The 19,710-nt window shown below is 35.2% G+C and overlaps 1 protein-coding gene across 1 annotated transcript; it reads left to right on the top strand.

Annotated features, from left to right (window-relative positions):
• Positions 1 to 14,595: 14,595 nt before the first annotated feature.
• On the top strand, positions 14,596 to 17,315 carry LOC126841685 (uncharacterized). The gene is made up of 5 exons (XM_050578280.1): positions 14,596 to 15,495; positions 15,561 to 15,645; positions 15,707 to 15,925; positions 15,981 to 16,211; positions 16,483 to 17,315. Exons 1-5 carry the CDS (start codon positions 14,596 to 14,598, stop codon positions 17,313 to 17,315), a joined length of 2,268 nt encoding a protein of 755 aa, XP_050434237.1.
• The last annotated feature ends 2,395 nt before the right edge of the window (positions 17,316 to 19,710 follow it).

The following is a 19,710-nucleotide window of genomic DNA, read 5'->3' as shown; positions in this document are numbered from 1 at the left end:
AACGCCGGCGACAGGGTGCGCCCGAATAATGCAACTATAATGAAAATACAGTCGGTGCGAGTGAGCAAGCGAGTGTGTGTGTATCTGCCGGTCTGGTCGGCTCGACGCGCGCGCCGTACAGTATAACGTTATATTGCTGCACTCGGTCGTCGCACACGCACTCTCTCTCTTTCTTTCACTCCCACCGCGAACGTCCGCCCTCGTCTCGCTCTCTCCAAAAAAAAAAAAAACGGGTTGGTCGGCACACACGCACCGCTCACGCACTTTTTTTCCTCCTCCTCGTCCCCACCGACGCCGCCGCCGCCGCGCCGAATAGGTCCGCATAATATTCAGTAATGGGCTCTTACGTATATAGATATTATACGTATGTATGTATATTCACCATACGTCGTGTTATCTGTCCATCTCTCTCTCTCTCTCTCTCTCTCTCATCACTCTCACGCATTCTCTCACTCTCCCGCCCGCTTTACTCCTACTCCCGAAAAAATTAAGTCCCGTACACACCGCGCGTACGCGTTTTACGCACGTCCCCGCATGTGCATGTGCATGTATGTTTGAGTATCCTGTTTTTTATGGCTTTCCGTGTGTGTACTAAGTTTTTTCATTGTCTATAATGTATTATTATTATATTATTATTTTTTTTTTGTATTTCGCTCTGTTCCCGTTCTCCCGCCACGCCGGGCGAGACGCGATAACAATATTGAAACTGGAGTGAAGCCGAGGGGGGAAAACAAATATGTAAAAAAATAGTAAATTTTTTCAAAACCGCACGAGCAACGCGTTTTTTTGTGTTTTTATTTTCTTAGCGGAGTATATCCGCTTGTTTTCAGTTTTTTTGGGAAAAAAACAACGAGTCCCGGCCAGACGCAACGCGCTTTACAAATTTAGTTTATTACATCCGAGTTTGCACACAAAATTTGTTGCAATCAGCAATTGGTCAATAATGTTGGGCGTTTACAATGTTTTAATGGCATTTGCGCGGCTCTGGTGTAACTATGTGCAAAAATATATTTGAGATAGGGCACGGAAAGTGGAGAAAAGTATTTTCCCAAAGTTACAAAACAAACATTGGTTGTCACGGCATTTATTAGCTAAGTACCGAATACGATTATCATTTTCATAAAAAGTCGTATACAAACATAATTTATTTCAAACGTTTTAAACGGGTCCATCTCGAAATAGTTATTTTGTAAACGAAGAGCGAAGCTAGGATTCACGAGCATGTCAAGTTCAAGGTTGAGGCGGTTTAAAAACGTTACAACGTTCAATATACATAATAATAATGGTATAAAGCGATTAACAACAGACAAGGTGAATGTGAAATGCGGCAAGGAGAGGAGTTAACGGTGTTCGTTCTACGATAAAAACCATATTGATATAATGCTCGGCTAAGTCAATAAAATTGGAAAAAAATAACATTGATGTATATTTTAGAAATAAATAATATTCATTTCGATGTTGTGTACTTATTTTTTAGTAATTCAAATTATAAATTTTAACGCTTTGTACTTCTCTGGTAGTTGCCACAATTATTGATGGTTGTGATATTATTACTTTTTCGCGCGAACCTAATATAACCGCTGTGTTTTAACAAGTTACTTGTTGTACATGTTATTAACGACAAGCTATATCAGTGTTGCAGCGGATTTCTCAGGAGTGTTAGCACAGCCGATTTCGCTCGTCGACCAGTTTGCTGTTGCCAATAACGGGTTTTCGTACTAAATATAACATAAGTATTATTATTGTTATTGCTGTTGCTGCAGACGGATATCATTCTCGTGTGCTTTTTTGTGGGCCTATCGAAATAACCCGGAGATACCCGGACAACGGTAATCGTGCAAACTGCAATCAGCGAGTGCCCGGCCGTTGCAATTCCGACCAACTGCGATAAAAGCATCGGAAGCACATTGAGTGAGGTCGAGTCCGAATGTTACACTCGCCCTGGGTAAATTTTACTCTGGGTATTTTAAGGTCGAATTCACAGCTCTCCTTCAGAACCGTGTAAAATACCTTAGTAAGTATAACATTACTTTCAAGCACGACACGCTTTTAACTTAACTCGAAAACATAGCCAAAACAGATCATAATGTTTCGACAAAACACAACGACTATTGTCTAAACATAGATTTGTATTGATACTTAACACAATATGTTTACTTAATTTGATTTAGTTGATATAAGAGTTTTGAAAATTCTTTTTGGCCTCGTGCTCGTGTCAAGTTGAGTGGTTGGGTAAAATATGTTTTCTCGCACACCGACGCCTATTGGATTTGCTCTTGTTTTAGCCGGAACAATATCCTTTTATAGACATAATAATAATACAGTGCTGAATATTTTCCTTCCACACTTGTTCAAAGTAATGAACGTGTAGTGTTGACAAACACCGCTCCTTTTTCAGTGCTTAAAATGTTAAATCCAACACCGGTTTTACACCAGTCACGTTTCGGTCGTTAAGTTTTTAAGAACGCGAACACCGCAACAGGGACAAGCTCGTCGTTTTCCAACCCTTGTGCCCACCCCGGTCGTTATATAGCTGTTAATAGCGACTATTTTTGCCGACCCGTGATCATACGGAGAGAGAGCTGTGTATTTTGGTCAGGTTCGACATTAAAGTGATACGCAGGCCGTGTCGATAAAACTTGTTCATTATCAGAGAGACTTTTCACAATCATAACATATCTGAGAGCAATTGTTAATTAATATTTTTAATTGCATCCTACGCTATATTGCCCATAAATTATAATGATTCGCGCACGTAGACTAGGAAAATGCAGTAGTGTCGTACTCGTTTGAAAACATATTTAGGTTCCCGAACAGACAGAGGGTTTCGTTGAAGTCCCCATTATGTAACGCGACGACCGCCTTATAATAATATATAACAAGAGATAATCGATAATTGATAATATATTGATAATCGCACAAACAACGAACCGATAACTGCTATTGCGGTCGGCTACAGTGTGTTAATCGTTATTTCGGTTACACATATTTCTGAAAAATCTACTAATCCGGTAAGATAACATAATGAAACGCCAACAATACGGGTTTATTGGATAATCTCAACCATATAGCATTGATCGCCCCGAGGACAATCCGACGTGTTATAATTTATACGAGTTCGTATAATTTTTCCCGAAAGAAATCGATCGGTTAGGAAAAAAATATGTGGACCACGCCAAGAAGTTTATCTTGGACCTGTTGTAATCTCAAAATTTTGAGCGGTCGCAGAATGGTCAATCAATTATTGTTGATAGGAGAAAAAAATGGTACAACGAACGCGAAGAATCTTAGGTCGCGATATCAATGACCAGCTCGAAACCGCAACTACTAATAAGTTCACAAACATTTAAACATTTGTTAATTGTTTCTGAAACTTTCTGTTAACTGAAACGTCGGCGCTCGGTTTGACAGTACAATCGAAATGTCACTTTTATGATTTTCGGTTGAAGCGCTCAAATTTGTACACAATGTCGAACAAGGGAACAATATACCGGGTGCCATTAATGTATTGTGTATAATTATTAATTTATAATGCACGGCCTACAGATACCCCGCATTATTGCTTCTAGTTTAAGAGTTTATAACAAGTACATCCAATGGCAACCGTTGTTGAATGTGAGTCCCACTAGTTTTTTAACGAACCGTTAAATTTATAAATTTTCATGCAACCCACCCAGCCTTGTTGATATCCATAGTGTATTTTTATTCAATGACTATACCTTCATGTTTTGCCTCGTTTAAAGTACTTTGAAATTATTAGTTCTGGCGCTACAAACGGCCTGCACGGATATTCGCACATTTATGATGTATACAAAATGCTACTTCACTTACATCCGTGATAATAAAAATTCTAAAAATAACAACTTTCTACAATTTGGGTACATGTAATATGATGGGAATGAATTAAAATATCCATACCGCCCACATTTAGAGGTAATATACAATGTAGTTTATAATAATCGAAGGCTATTGTTTTATGATACCTCAAATGAAAAAACCTACATTTTTTTACAATAACCGTATGTACAGCAAATGAAACTCGTAATTGCACAGGGTCCGTGGTATCTTCCAAAATAAATATTCAAATCCGTCTCAACCACCCGTATGTTTTACAGAGAACACCAACCTATCCTCAAGCTGATTTAGACAATTATTACTAAATCTCTATCAATATACACACAACTCGATTTCAAACTTGAAACACCGTGCAATGGCTCGGTTGCATACTATACTATTAGTATGCATACTACCTCAGTACCTACCTGAGCCATGTCCTGACGAAAAAAGGTTCAGAACGGATCACGACCTACTTGACCTTTTTACATCAGCTATAGTTGCGTCCCTTATACATAGTTTCTGGTTTCAAATAAATATGATCGGTTCAATACAAAGACCAAATTAATAAGCACAAAATATTCGAGAACACGGGTTTGGCATCGAATTTACCGACACCCGGCTCGTTGAACTTTTCAAAGCCCCGTTTTCTTTTTCTACCCGGATCGCCGCGACCTTAGCGACTGATGTACGAGTAATAATAATAATAATTGGTGTCCGTTGGGTGTGTGGGGAGATGGGGAGAAGGGAGTACTCGGTATGACGCACTATTAATAGTCGAAAAACAAACGCGGTGCGGGCAACGAACGAAACGGAGAGATGCGGAAATTGCGCGGACGGGAAGGGACGCCGCGCCGCCGTGGCTTTAAAAATAACAATAACAAAATGTAAGCGGCGGCGGGGTCACAGGCGTCGCGGCTGGGCCCGCGCTCGGCGGGCGCGCCCGGGACGCCGCACCACGTGTATGCGCGGATCCGGACGGACGACCCGACGAGCGCGCAAACGCGAATCGGTCCCGAAGCGGGCGGTGCACTATTTTTAGAGGCCGAAGCGAAAAAACAACACAGGCGCGCGTCGAGTTCTTTGACTTTTCGCGCCTAGTGTCCACGCCCACGCCAAGCGTTTCACGGGCGGCGACGACGGCAACAACATTATTATGCGTTATTTCCAAAACGTTAAACGCGCGCGCAGCTTTCCAATTTCTAATACACACACACACACAGCACAACGCGCAACCAATATAATATATGCAATTACGTTATCGGCGGGGCCGGTGCATACAAATACTGCGTGCCGCCGGCGCGTACCTACCTCGTTCCACGTTGTTCGATCAAATGGCAAAACAAACCGACATAAGACATTCTGACGCCTGTCGACGGGTCATAAAAGTCCTCTTATTCAAAAAATCGGGAAAAACCTCTCGATGAAAATAGTAGATTTTTCAAATTTACATTTTACCACGCTGTACGACGTTATCAAAAACGTTTCTAGGCCGAGTCAATATCGAGAGTATGCCTCTTAGCTGCAGTTACTATGTTAGCCCGACAATCTGATCAATTATTTATTACACAAATTGTTTTATGTAAGTTTAATTGCAGTATACACTAAAAAAAAAAATTATTCTGCACTATACATGAATATTATGGCTTGACAATTAAATTATAGAATACAATTTTATAAGTCAATATTGTTAAGGGTAAATAAGTTGGAAGCAACTTAAAATAAAAGAACTAAATAAACAAGTAAATATTTGCAAAATTATTATAGCTTATGTCTTCTACGTTATAAGGATAAATTCGAAAATGTATATACATACATAATTATACACGTCTGATTAAACCCTTTATAACTTAATATTATTATTTTTTAACATTTTTTCCACCTTCGATATCAAAACAATAGATATTAGGTTCTAATAATAGTATTAGGTTTTCGTCGGGTTTGAAACGAAGCAAAATTCTTCATCTTGTGTACAACACAAAACCGTTCCCCAAACGTCTAAGCAGCACAACCTTATGCCGTTTAAAGTGTATTTTCGGAAGTTGAGAATCGTTTCTTTCTCCTGTACGCCACTATTTCGAGAGACCGGCGTTAGTTAAAAATAAACATAGTATTCAGTTCGCACCAGCCATGGTCTATGGATTTTGGAGTCTGTGGAAAATCAAATTATCAAAACAAAATTCCACCACGGTGACAACACGCGTGCATCGTCATCATTTGCCAGAAATGTTGTTTTTTACTTACCAAACATTCAGCATTAATAAAACTATAATTCACATTACCGATCGAAACCAAAAGCTGTAATAAACCGAATTAGGAATCTAAATATTATTTTTTGAATGTCATCATGTATATCTATCACGTGTATCTAAGGAGATCGAAGCTTTCCCGAAAATTTGACACAATTATAATACATTTGTCTCAAACATTTCGGTAATTAATAAAATAAAAATAATTTTTTTGTTACTTGTGGTGCTGACAAGTGACAATATTACCATTAATAGATAAACCTTCAAGTCAGTTACAAAAAAAAAAAAACAAGTTGTCACAGAGTTCCTCGACATAATATACATAAGTACCTACCCTCTGTCGAGTCGCTGACAAACGTCTCCAGCGAGATTTCTGAACGTTAATGTGTTTTTTTTGTTGTTTTTGAAAATTAGATGTTTATTATTTAGTTAGACATTTCGACAAATTTGTCGCGATGGACATTATGGTGTTTACAGGACGTATCGTTGCGAAGTCACCAAGGTCGTATTCCACTATACAAATGGCAATTAACTGTTTACCAAAATAACGATGTTGCCGTTTTGGCCCGAGGGCATTATATAATTATTTATACTAATATTATCGTGTATATATTGACACAAACAACGATAACTAACGCGCACAACGAAATGGCATATAATATACGAGAAAATCAGATTTATTAGGCCGGTTTCTAATCGTTGTACTCCACTAGAACGGTCAGTGAAGATAGCGAATCCATTTCGTTATTACTGTGTTTTTAATCAATACACGTATTGTATTAAATAAGAATAATAATGTGTACAATACAATATAATAAAATGTACACGTGTTATATTAAATAATCGGACATGGTTCGACCGCGGTACATTTCTGTTAACTAATTCGAATACATTGGTAATTATAATAATTGTGATTATTATAATTTGTTACTATAAATAACGGATTAAGTAAGCGCTCAATTATTGACAATATGCAATTTGTTTTATTATTTTTTTTTTTTTTTTTAGAAAAAGTAATTATGTTTTCGGTAATAGTAATTGTACAACGCTATCGTAATGGCCGTGTAGATATTTTGGGGTTTGCGAATTCGGTCGTTTACAAAAATAACATTTCCAAATTTCCAGTCATACAGGTTCTACACGCTAATGATATTTGCGTTGAAAGCTTACTCAATCAATATGATTTTGTCTAATGACGCAGAAACAACAGCCAGCCTTGGAACGCACACATATATTAATAGCTGCTGGGCGTCCCAAGAAAACATAATTTAACATCGTCGTCGGCGGTCAAGACTAGTCGCCAGACTTATGTAAAATAATAGCCGAGGACTACCAAGATTGGGTGTGTGTGTGTGGGGGGGGGGGGGTTGGGTGAAATACCCCTTGGTACTTTTTTTTGGAATAGTATTGCAGCCCGCACAGAGCGTATAGAGAGAGCTAAGTCCAAACTCGAAGATCACAATTATCATAATATTCTGGTTAACGTTTTGCGTATGTTGTAACGTTACTTAATATGCTGTTGGCCACGGAAGTAGAGTATAGAATGCCGGTTCTGTCTACAATGGAATGTGCCTACGTCATCAAAATTTGATGCATTTGATGACGTCATCACATTCCATTCTAGACAGAATCGGCCTGCACTTTTGACCCAGGTCAGTGACCCCCCTCCCCTCTACCCCCCCCCCCCACCATGTAATTTTAAAATTTGATGCATTTAATGACGTCATCACATTCCATTCGGCACAGACCGTCCTGCATTGGTAACCTAGGTCAGTGACACCCCCCTCCACTCCGTCCCCAGCAACAAAGTTATTGCATGCACTTTTGACCTAGGTCAGTAGAATACCCCTCCTCTCCGATCATTATGGCCATGTTATCGTATACAGTTTGAACCTAGGGCAGTGTCTTACTCCCTCCCTTCGGCACCCCGTCCATGTGTGCATATTTGACCTAGGTCAGTGCCGTACCACACCATAACAACATGTTTGCACAGTTCACCTATACCGTACCCCCACCTCGACGGGTACGGTGTGACGGCGCCCTGTCCTCGCCCGGTGTCTGGAACATCCACGGGCTTATCAATTTAATGTATGGTTAATTGTAAGTATGGGGTATGTGTGACGTCACCACGGTTAAATAAATTACCACGCGCGGGCGGCGGCCGCGATTGACATTCATTTTTAAATGTAAACAAACGTCTAGTTTAATATACTACAACCCTCGGTGGCCTCTTTGATGGATATCAAAATATTATACAATATACAATGTAATATTATGTATATTACGTCGACGTCGGTTGTTATTCAGCTTATCATATATATATATATAAATTATGCCACAGTAACTGTATAAAAAATCAAGCGTGGGGGTAAAAAAAAAAATGCACACGAGTTGGTATCGAGCGACAATAATTTTAAAATGTAAACAGTCATATGTTATTATAATATAATATTCGTGTAAGATTTGAGTGGAATGTTTGTTATCACAGTGGTAGGGTACAAATATTATCACAAATCAGTTTGCTGTAAAAATAATTTTAACACAATGATAATATGGAACTCTCGGATTTATTTTTGCGTTAGCAACCAAAATATTATAACACTGTACTGCATATATATATTTAGTATATGCTTACCAGAGTTAATCAGTGTTGAAGACCATTGTATGTTTTATCACAACCCCCAAGTACAATAATATTGATAAAAAAAATCTATACATACATGACTTAAACTGCGTAGTAACTTTGCACGTGTATATCCAAATATTATAATATTGTATTGTATGTATATAATGTAAGCTTACCAGTATTATTGTAATGTGATGAAGTCCTTTGTATGTGAGTTTTATGAAATCATTAAACTATAAGATTATTGATAGAAAAAAATTGTAATATACGTGACTTAATTTATATTTTCCTCGCACGTGTAATTTTTTTGTTCATTTGCAAGTGCGTGGGATAATTTTATTTATATTATTTAACACATATCTATGTATTAGTCAATTAAAAAATAATATACAGGGTAAACTATTTTAAATTTAATTAATTTGTAATGTATTAATCATGTATAATATATGATAGAATTTTTGTGTCACATTGTATAGTGTAAAATAATCTGATTAAAAATTGTTTAGGTATACAATTTTAAGCAAATCTTTATACATAAACATTTATTAATTAAACAAGAAGGGTTAGATTTTCACCTATTCGTAGGCTATAAATACAACCCGATTAGTTTGCAGAACATCATTTGTCCTGATGCCTTTGTAAACAAAATTTTTAAATTTAGTTCAATACAATTTTGTTTTATTAATCGCAACAGTTCAAATTATTTTCAGTAAGTAAAAATATTTATAACAACAATATATTTTATTTTCATCTCAAAAATTTACACAACAATATATTATTTCAGTTCGCTACCGTTGGCGTACCAAGGCGTTGATTTACAACACATACTCAGAAGATTCAAGAGTTATAATATCGTATGTTATATATTTTAAAATATAATAATAATTTTTAACTATACTTTATAAAATAAAATGTGTTGCCCTAACGATAGCCATGATACCGAACAAACCATAATATTTTTAAGATCTTTTAATGTATATTTATTCCACCATGTAGCCGATATACTAGAGACTTATAAGGAGAATTCGATATTCGATCAGGGAATAGATAGGTCTCAATTGTACTCAGAAGATGAGGTTGTCTTGAATACTATAAGGCAGGATTATAGTTCTTATGATATAGATTTAGAAAATAGAAGTATGGTTAATTTATTTGGGGTTAGTAATAAATTAATTTTCACGTTCATCGGTTTAAGTTTTCCGGATTTTTGTGATATAACTGTATGTTCCCAACAGTGTATGAATCGATTAAGTATGACAAACACCGAACAAATGGAAATTTGTGAAATTAAATTAGAAACGATTAAAATTAATCAATATTTAATGTTTTTTTTATTATCTAATGTTAATTCACATTCCCATTGTTCGGTATGCTCAAAACAATTGTTTAAATGGTTTGTTGGGTGAAAAAAAAACTATATATTAATGACAGTAATAAGGTTTAAGATTAGTACTAGTAATAACAGTTAAGTTTTTTTTGTAAAATATATATATATATTGAATTAAAAAAAAAAAATGTATGATATGTAAATTAATATGAGTTAAATGTGTACTATTATTTATTTTTCCTAATGTATTTCAAAATTTAGGATACTGAATTATGTTAAATATCAATTAAATTGAGCGGTACAGGAGAAAAAAACCATGCAAAACATATTTTTAATTAATTTAAATTGGTATGAAAAAAAAATTTACTTAATATTTATTAATAATGCTTAAAAATTATTGATAAATGCATTTCGAATCGTTAATTTTATAAAAAAATAAAATATACCATTTTTAAAATGTGAATTGCATGGTTTTTACTTTCAATGTGCAATGTTGTTATATAAGAGTAATTACAAATTTTTTAAGGTAAGTTAGTTTTCAAAAATCAGAATCTGTTAAAAATTGATAGTATATAATTGTTTCTAAATTTAGAATATCATAATACATATTTAAATGATATAGATATATAAAAAAGTATTTTAAAATTATTAAAAGGATGATAAGTTATTATTTTATTCATAACTAAAAATGTATGAGATATTCGTTTCGAATCAAAACGAAAATTGTAAAAAAAGTGATTGACATGTTTGTTTTTTTTATATTCTATTTTTAAAGTATTATATTTGAATATTCAAGTTCATCTATCTAAAAACGTGTAGACTTCTAAACTACAGTATGACTTCTATCAAAGCAGTTTTATCAAGAAAATCAGGACCGATACGTGAAATAAACATGTGAATCATGTTTTTAAACAATATTATTCTTGAACTCTACAGGAAAGAAAAAGAAAGAATAAAAACATGTAAGTCACTTTAAAAGAAATATACATTTTTGATTTAGCTGTAATTAAAAATTAATAACACATTCATTTCGAATCAAAACGAGAATTTTATAAAATAAAACGTATAATTTTTTAAAAAGTGATTTACAGGTTTTTATTTTTTATTTTTAATACTCAAAATAAACTATTGAAAAACCGTTAGACTTATATACTATAGTTTGACTTTTATCAAATCATCTTTACCAATAAAATTTGAAACCAGAAATGTACTATTATATTAGCTAAAGATAATCTCTGATTAATAATTTTTTCAATATAATAGAACAGTTTCTGTATCAACAATTATTTAACATAACGTAAATAAATTGTTAAGGTAAGTTATTCTATAATAAAAAGACTTGATGGTATATAAAAATATGGTTTTTACATGTGTGTATGTGGGTTTTCACTTGAGAATTCAATATTCATGTTTTGTTCATTATAAAACCAATGTAATATAATTATTGAATATTTATGATTATCTACGATATAAATAAATAACACACGTAAATTAGTTTTAAAAAATTAATATTTTATACTTAAACTAATCATTAGTTTTTTTAAAAAATATTTTTATAAAAAGAGCAATACAAATTTAAAAAAATGTTAATGAAAAAATTTTTATGTATATTATTGTATGTACTTTATTCTTCGGAGGATTGGGCGGGTGACGGCGGACGACTCGGAAGTTGCTGTTCTACATTCTCTGTACTGTTAACAGCTCTATTTAAAGCAATTACTTATTAATTTATTATTAAAAAAAAAAAAAAAAAAGGTTATTATAAATAATACTAACCGAAAAACAACCACAACCGGAACACGATGAAGAATAATTTCATGTCCCTCTGGGAAGTATTCGTATCCTAATTTTATTGAAAAAATCATAATTAAAAAAATATTTATAAAAAATTATATAATTTAAACTTACTTCTTTCAAGATACCTCACTAAATCTTGTTCAGGCATGATGGTGTTGTCGCAAACAGATTAAGATATCTAATGATTACTGAATCAGGCTAATATATTACCCCACCATATCGTTTGCACAAGAATCAATAGGAGATCAATTTTGCTTAATCTTAAAAAAATGGAAACAAACGATTCATTGTTTTAATATGTTAGCCCCGCCGGCCAAGCGCGGCGGACGACGGCGCGAACCCTCGACGGACCGGTGTAGACTATTTTAAATAAAATATATAATATTTTTGTTATTATCCCTTTTGTTAAATAAGTATGCTACACAATAATATAAATGTAGTATGAATAGTATTTAATTACTTTTTAAGGGAATATTAAAATAAATTAAAATGTAATTATTTCTTATAAATATTATATAATAAATCGATGAGTGTAATATTTAAACATTTGTTAATCGAATGTTGAGAGATAATCTTTGTATAATAATAATAATAATAAACTATCAATAACATGATATATATTAATTTAAATTAAGTTTTTAAATATTTACACATTAATATACTTTCAGAGAAAATCTTTACGAAATAACTATCAGAATGGAATCTTTAAAGTCAAAACTGAAAATACAATCCAAAGCCACAGAGTATATTAAGATGATGGAACTACAAATTGATCATCCCTATAGAGTTTTATATGTTAAAAATGTTGAAACAAAGTACAGAATTTGTGTTGTCGCAACACTCGAAATTGCCGACAATTCAAAACTGAACTTATTTTTACCCAAGTCCATTGAAATGACAGCTGAAGAAATTATTTTATATAATAATTCTGAACCTAAATTACATTTTACTTTTCATGGCATGAACGGAAATGCTTATAAGTTTGATTTTGAATAAATCAATATATCTAATATCAAAATGTGTATTCCATTTTTTTTTTTTTTTATAATAATTAATATTTTTCAATGGAAATGCTATTAAGTTTAATTTTGAATTGATGTATTGTTAAACATACTATATGTCTTTAATTTTGTCCAATAATAATTATTTTACGTAACATAATATATGAATTGTAATCATATATAAAAATATTTTATATCATGTGTATTTATATACATATATACTATAAACTTACATGAAAATAAAAACCAATAACTAACTATATAATTGAAATTTATTTATACTATAATTTTATTTAGTAATAATGATTTATATACAAGTAACTAAATAAAACAAAACATTGAAATATAATAGTATACTAAAGTGGTGTAGTAATAATAATATTATATTGGTCATAATAAATTGATGTGTACGGGTTAAATTTTCATACAACAAAATAATATTTTGGAATGTTGAATTAGCAACTGATTTTTTTTTGGTATTTTTTTTGTGTTTATAATTTAGAATACAAAATGGATATTGAACAACATGTATGTGGATGTGGTGATATTTTCACAAATAAAAGTGACCTGGTTAATCATTGTTTAATACATAATCATAGACAATCGGTAATCGTTAAAAACAAAAATTTCATTGCTATGTCAGAAGCAAAACGTCTAAAAATTGATACTGGAAATGGAAAGAAACTAAAAAAACATCATTGTATGAATTCAGTTGGTTCCGGTTTTGTTACACTACAATCAGCTTTGAACAATAATGTTCATACGTTTTTCTCAAAAAACAACACAGACATAACTCAAGTTGTAGAGTATATGATTGATGTTTGTGATGATTTAATTACGTTACTTGAAAATTCAACATCTGCAGGACTGGTAAAATTCAACGTTGTTTTACATGCTACGTATTTCCATCCAGTAACGGGGGAAGTTAAAGACGTAGCTTTCAAAACACGGAATAAACGTATTGATTCTGGAACTAATTACGTTGAGTTGATGAGCAAACTTATTATGATACTCGAGTTGGAGAGAGAAAATTTAGATGTGAAATCGTCGGGTTGGACATTACTTTTTATTGATGGTTTGTTAGTTCGAACTCACAAGTACAAACCATTGACAGGATCTTCATTTATTGAACTTCCGAATTGTATAAAAAACAGAAATGCAGTAATAAATATTAAAAACGAAGATAACATGTGTTTCAAATGGTCAGTATTGTGTAAATATAATACTAGTCATAATAAAGTTTTGATAAATGAACGCTATAAACTCTTAGAACAACAGATGAAAATAAACTTTAACGGTATTGATTTCCCCACTCCAATTCAACAAATCAACAAATTCGAACGAATTAACCCGTCAATATCAGTAAACGTCTTCGCGTTGGATGACAGAAAAAATGTATATCCGTTGAGAATTACGAAAAAACGCAGTGATGTGATTGATCACATTGATTTGTTGATGTTGACATCGAGCGATGGTAACAATCATTATTGTTACATTTCCAATTTTTCTCGACTCGTAAGCAATCAACGTACAAAACATGAACATAAAGAATATCATTGTAAAAGATGCTTGAAAACATTTAGGGATGTACAACTGTTGACACGAAAATGGGGTTTGAGTGGTTTGAACGAACATTTGGAGATTTGTGAAAAGTTTAAAGAGGCCCGAGCTGTACTCCCGGAACCAGGATCTGAAAAATCTATACTGCAATTCAATAATGTTCGCCGTGAAGAACCGGTTCCTCTGATTATATATGCCGATATGGAGTGTATATTGAAGCCGGTAAACAGGCAAATCACAACCAGCTCGAGTATACAACACGAACACGTGCCCATGAGTTATTGTTTTTACGTTCGCCCAGATCCAAAAGTGTTACCCGATAACATATGTAAAGCATTGCCAAAAGAACCTGTACTATACCGTGGACCTGACGCGGCAAAACATCTCGTCTACACTCTGGTGACTTTAGGTCGACAAGTTCTGGATATCATGAAGATTAATATTGAAATGTACCGTTTGACTGTGACTGAACAGGAAAAGTTCGATAAAACAACACGGTGTGGATCTTGCTCGGTGTCGTTTGATGATAAATGTACAAAAGTACATGATCATAACCACTGGACGGGAAAGTTTAGGGCTGTTTTATGCAACAGATGTAATTTGCAAAGACGGTACCCTACTTTTTTACCCGTGGCGTTTCACGGGCTATCCAACTATGACTCACATTTTATCATTCAAGAGCTGACGTACGACACCGAGGACATTACTATAATACCACAGTCTGAAGAAAAGTACATCTCGTTCAGCAAGACCATTGGCGATCGTTTTCAACTCCGGTTCTTGGATTCGTATCGTTTTCTACAGGATAGTCTGGCGAAATTGGCACAAACACTCACCCGAGATGATTTTATCGAAACGGAAAAAGTTTTCAAACAGAACACCGATTTGGCCACGAGAAAATCAGTTTTTCCATACGAGTACATCGACTGTGTGGAAAAGCTCGACGAAACAAAACTGCCCGACATTAGTGCGTTCTATAGCAGTTTATCAAACAGTACAATATCAGAGGCTGATTATGGACATGCAAAAACAATGTGGGACACGTTCGAATGTAAGACCATTGGTGACTATAGTGACAATTATTTGCTGGTCGACGTAATGGTAAAAAAAAATGTTGTTTTGTTTTTAACACAATATTTTCTTTTACTTACGAGTGTTTTGTTCAGGTTTTAGTGGATGTGTTTGAAAAGTTTCGGGTGGAGTGTTTGAAAAATTACAAGTTGGACCCCGCACACTATTACTCGTGTCCAGGTTAGATTATACATTAATTTTTTTTACATGAAAAACAATTTGGCTTAAAACTTTCACATAGGATTATCATTTGATGCAATGCTGAGGTATACCGGTGTGAAACTAGAGCTTTTAACAGACCACGATATGCTTTTAATGTTTCAACTTGCTATCCGTGGTGGCCTAACTTCAGTAGTGCAAAGACATGCCCGGGCGAACCATCCCGAAGTTCATGGATATGACCCGTCAAAAGCTCAAACTTTCCTTCAGTACATAGATGCTACGAATCTATACGGATTTGGTGAGTACAACAAACATACGTGTAAATAACACATGACTGATTTAACATGATTTAGCAATGATGCAACCTATGCCGTGCGGAGAGTTTGAGTGGACAGATGTACCGTTGGACGTGATCTTGGGCACGAAAGACGACAGCGACTATGGTTATCTCTTGGAGGTTGATGTCGATTACCCGCAGCACTTGCATGATCTGCACAACGACCTACCGTTTCTACCGGTCAACGAGTGCCCGCCACTGAAAACGAGCAAGTACAGCAAGCTGTTGACCACACTCTCAACCAAGAGTAAGTACATTGTTCACTACCGGGCGCTCAAACAGGCTGTTGAACACGGTCTGGTAGTGACAAACACGTACAGAGTAATAAGGTTTAAACAGTCTCGCTGGCTTGCTCCATACATTGAGCTCAACACAGAGCTACGGAAAAAGGCTACTACTGTCTTTGGTCAAACTTTACCAAAGACTATGAACAATTCTTGTTATGGTATGATATAATTATTTAATAATATTAAAAAAAATGTATATATATTTAATCTTCATTCTTTACTGTTTAATAGGAAAAACTTTGGAAAATGTTCGCAACCATCAAGTCATTCATTTGGTTAGTTGCAGTGAGAAATTATCAAAGCTCGTTGCCAAACCATCATTTAAAGACACGACTATTTTCAATGATAAGTTGGTTGCCGTACACATGTACAAAGAAAAGATAAATTTTTTCAAACCCATATATATCGGACAGTCAGTACTTGACATCAGCAAGTGTATCATGTACCGGTTTCACTACGATGTCATGCTGCCCATGTACGGCGATAGGCTTTCATTAATTTATATGGATACAGATAGCTTTATATATGCAATACAAACTTTGAACTTTCACCGAGATCTTGAAGAACATTTGTTAAAATATTTTGACACATCAAACTATCCTAAAGACCATCCGTGTTACACTGACGTACGTAAAAAGGTGCCTGGAACATTCACCGACGAAGCTGGCGGTTTACATATGCAAGAAATTGTTGCACTCATGCCAAAGGTATATGCATACATACTGTCCAAGCAATACGAACAACAACAGCAGCAACAATTATCAAACATCGTCTGCCCAATCAAGAGACTTAAAGAAATTAAAAAACTCAAAGGAGTGACATCGGGTGTGGTCGCAACTAAAATAAACATGAGCGATTATCTTCATTGTCTAAAGACCAAATTGACTCAATCACATAAAGTTTCAGTCATACGATCAAAACTTCATGAAGTCATAACCATGGATACACAGAAACTGTCGTTGAGCAACTCGTACGATAAGAGGGCCCTGGTCGGTGGTTCCGATGAATACCCCGATATTTACACCAAGGCATGGGGTCATTATTCACTCAAAGAAAATAATTAATAATCTATTTTGTAATAATTGTATAATATTTCTCTTGATTAAATAAAATCAAATATTTTGAAGAAGAAATCAAATAAAATATATTGCAAAAAAAATTGTATAATATTATTAAGTAATTTTTACGTGATTATATATTTTACGAATAGTATGTTCTGTACAATATTTTGTTTATACAACACTAATATTAAGCTTACAGTTGTATTATAAATAATTAAATATGATAATAATGATTTATATAATAAAAAAAATCAATCAAGAAAAATCTGTTAACCATTTTTTCAAACAAAACACTTTGTATAGACTACATGCTCTATAGTTATTCATGTGTCGAATACAACAAGGTTCAGAGGCAAGGTGTAGATTTTTCAGCGGTGGACATCCCAAATCTTCCATTTCAACGACACGTTGTCCGGGTAAGTATCGTTCAATGACTTCCTTTTTCTGCACACCCTTCACGTAGACGACTTCACTGCGCATCAAATTGATTATTCTCGGTAGTTCTGTATACTCTACGTCTCCACACAATGTATCCATTCCATGGTGATACAGTTTTAACCAATAGTTGGTCTTTGAGTCACCGACTGTGTTGACAGGATGTTTGAACATCCAGTGATATACAGAAGTAGAATCCATGGCCACTACAGACATTTCCTTGATCAAAAATGAATGATCATTGGACGCAGCGGATACAACTCCTTGTATGTCGACAATCAGTGCGGATAAATATCTGTTTTCAGTATCCACGAGTTGTGTTCGGCACCGAATCCCAGCCATTTTACATAACACTGGTCACCTCGTGTGAGCAACACTCGCTCAACTAAGTAACTGTCAGGATACTGTGTTCGCTGTAGCTCTTCAGTGTAGAATTTTCCCGAAATCGGATTACCTTGGTAGTCCTCAAGATGATATGTTGGTGGTACTGTACGAGATACCTTAACCACAGTAAACAGCTCACTACTCCAGCTCGGCAAGTAACCCTTGTCAAACACGGATTTAACCTTGGATATTCGTACGTTGTCACCAACTTTAAATCGTACAGCAATGTTGTCGGATATTTTGCGCAACTTTAACTGAACACTACCGGGATTTTCCACAGCCTGCACCGGAGTCATACCAATGGTACGGTGCCGGTGATTGTTGTTATATTCGTAAACTAGGGCGGGCAGACTTGCAACCCATTTGTACGACCCTCGAGCGGTGAAACTACGCCACATTAACCCTTTCAAAGTGCGATTGAAGCGTTCGACCAGACAAGCCTTCATAGTTGAGTATGTCGAGTAGTGTTTTATGTCATACTGGCGCATAAGTTCTTGAAAAGTTCCATTATAGAATTCTTTTCCAGCATCCGTCTGTAAAAAGCTCGGCTTTCGGCCCTGTGTCAGTATGCTACGCATTGCCGCGGTAACTTTTACCGCAGTCTTGTCCAGTAGTGGTATAGCCCACGCATACTTTGAAAAACCATCGATACAAGTGAGAATGTACCGATACCGGCGGTCCGGGTGTGTACCCATTTCCACGAGGTCAGCATGCCACAAGTCGTCGAGTCCTTTGATGTTGATTCGCTGACGTGTGTACACCTTGCGGGCTTGTCGATGCAACTCGTATGCAATCTTTGTCTTCATCTCGGCTACCATCTTTATGCTATGGTCATCAGTGACTGCGGTATTCCATCAATGTACCCGGCTTCGTTGAGTTCTTCAAGTATAGATACAATCTCGGGTGACACTCCAGTGTTGCCAGCCGATCGGGCAGCCATGAGTAGTCTTAACCGATCTACAAGTTCATTAGGATTATCCCAAAACAAGTACTCTTTGTGTGCAGCAGCGTTTGGATTAAGTCTCAACTCCAGACCGGTACCAACATGAAACATTGGATCAATAATTTGTTTAAACTTGTATCCACCCTTTTTTAATGTTTTGTTCCTTTTCAAATGAGCACCGGTTTCTGTTAAAATTTGTTTGTACACGTTCAAATCACTTTGGTTGTACACACCGGGGTTTTTGGAAAACAACAATTGCACCAGACCCATGGTCAATGGATATTCCGTTTCGTTTAAAATGATGGATGTATCGGTGATTTTCACATCTTTGACACTGCCCATCACAATAGTGTTATTTGTCAGTGTCGGTCCGTATTGTCTGTCTCTGTTTGAATGCGTCAGCCATTGTGCAATGTAATCACTCCATTGTTCACCTCCACTGGATTGAACTACATGATTACCATCGGTCAATTGCGGTTGCTGCTGCTGATGCTGCTGTATAGATGAGAGTTTATCAAGTGGTTCGATAATCGGAGCGAATTTCCTCTGGACTCGTGCTTGCGATTCAGCTTCACCGCGGCGCAGTGCAAGATATTTAAGTTTAACGTTTTCCCGGGCCTCGGCCAACCGAACGAG

This window comes from Adelges cooleyi, unplaced genomic scaffold (genome assembly GCF_023614345.1).
Source record: "Adelges cooleyi isolate 19-005CV unplaced genomic scaffold, UGA_ACOO_1.1 ACOO_flye_CR_arks_rails_tigmint_CR_PRNA_108, whole genome shotgun sequence".
In the NCBI taxonomy this organism is placed as follows: Eukaryota; Metazoa; Arthropoda; class Insecta; order Hemiptera; family Adelgidae; genus Adelges; species Adelges cooleyi.
The sequence above is the reverse complement of the archived record's forward strand: the minus strand, read 5'-3'. Positions and strand labels throughout refer to the sequence as shown.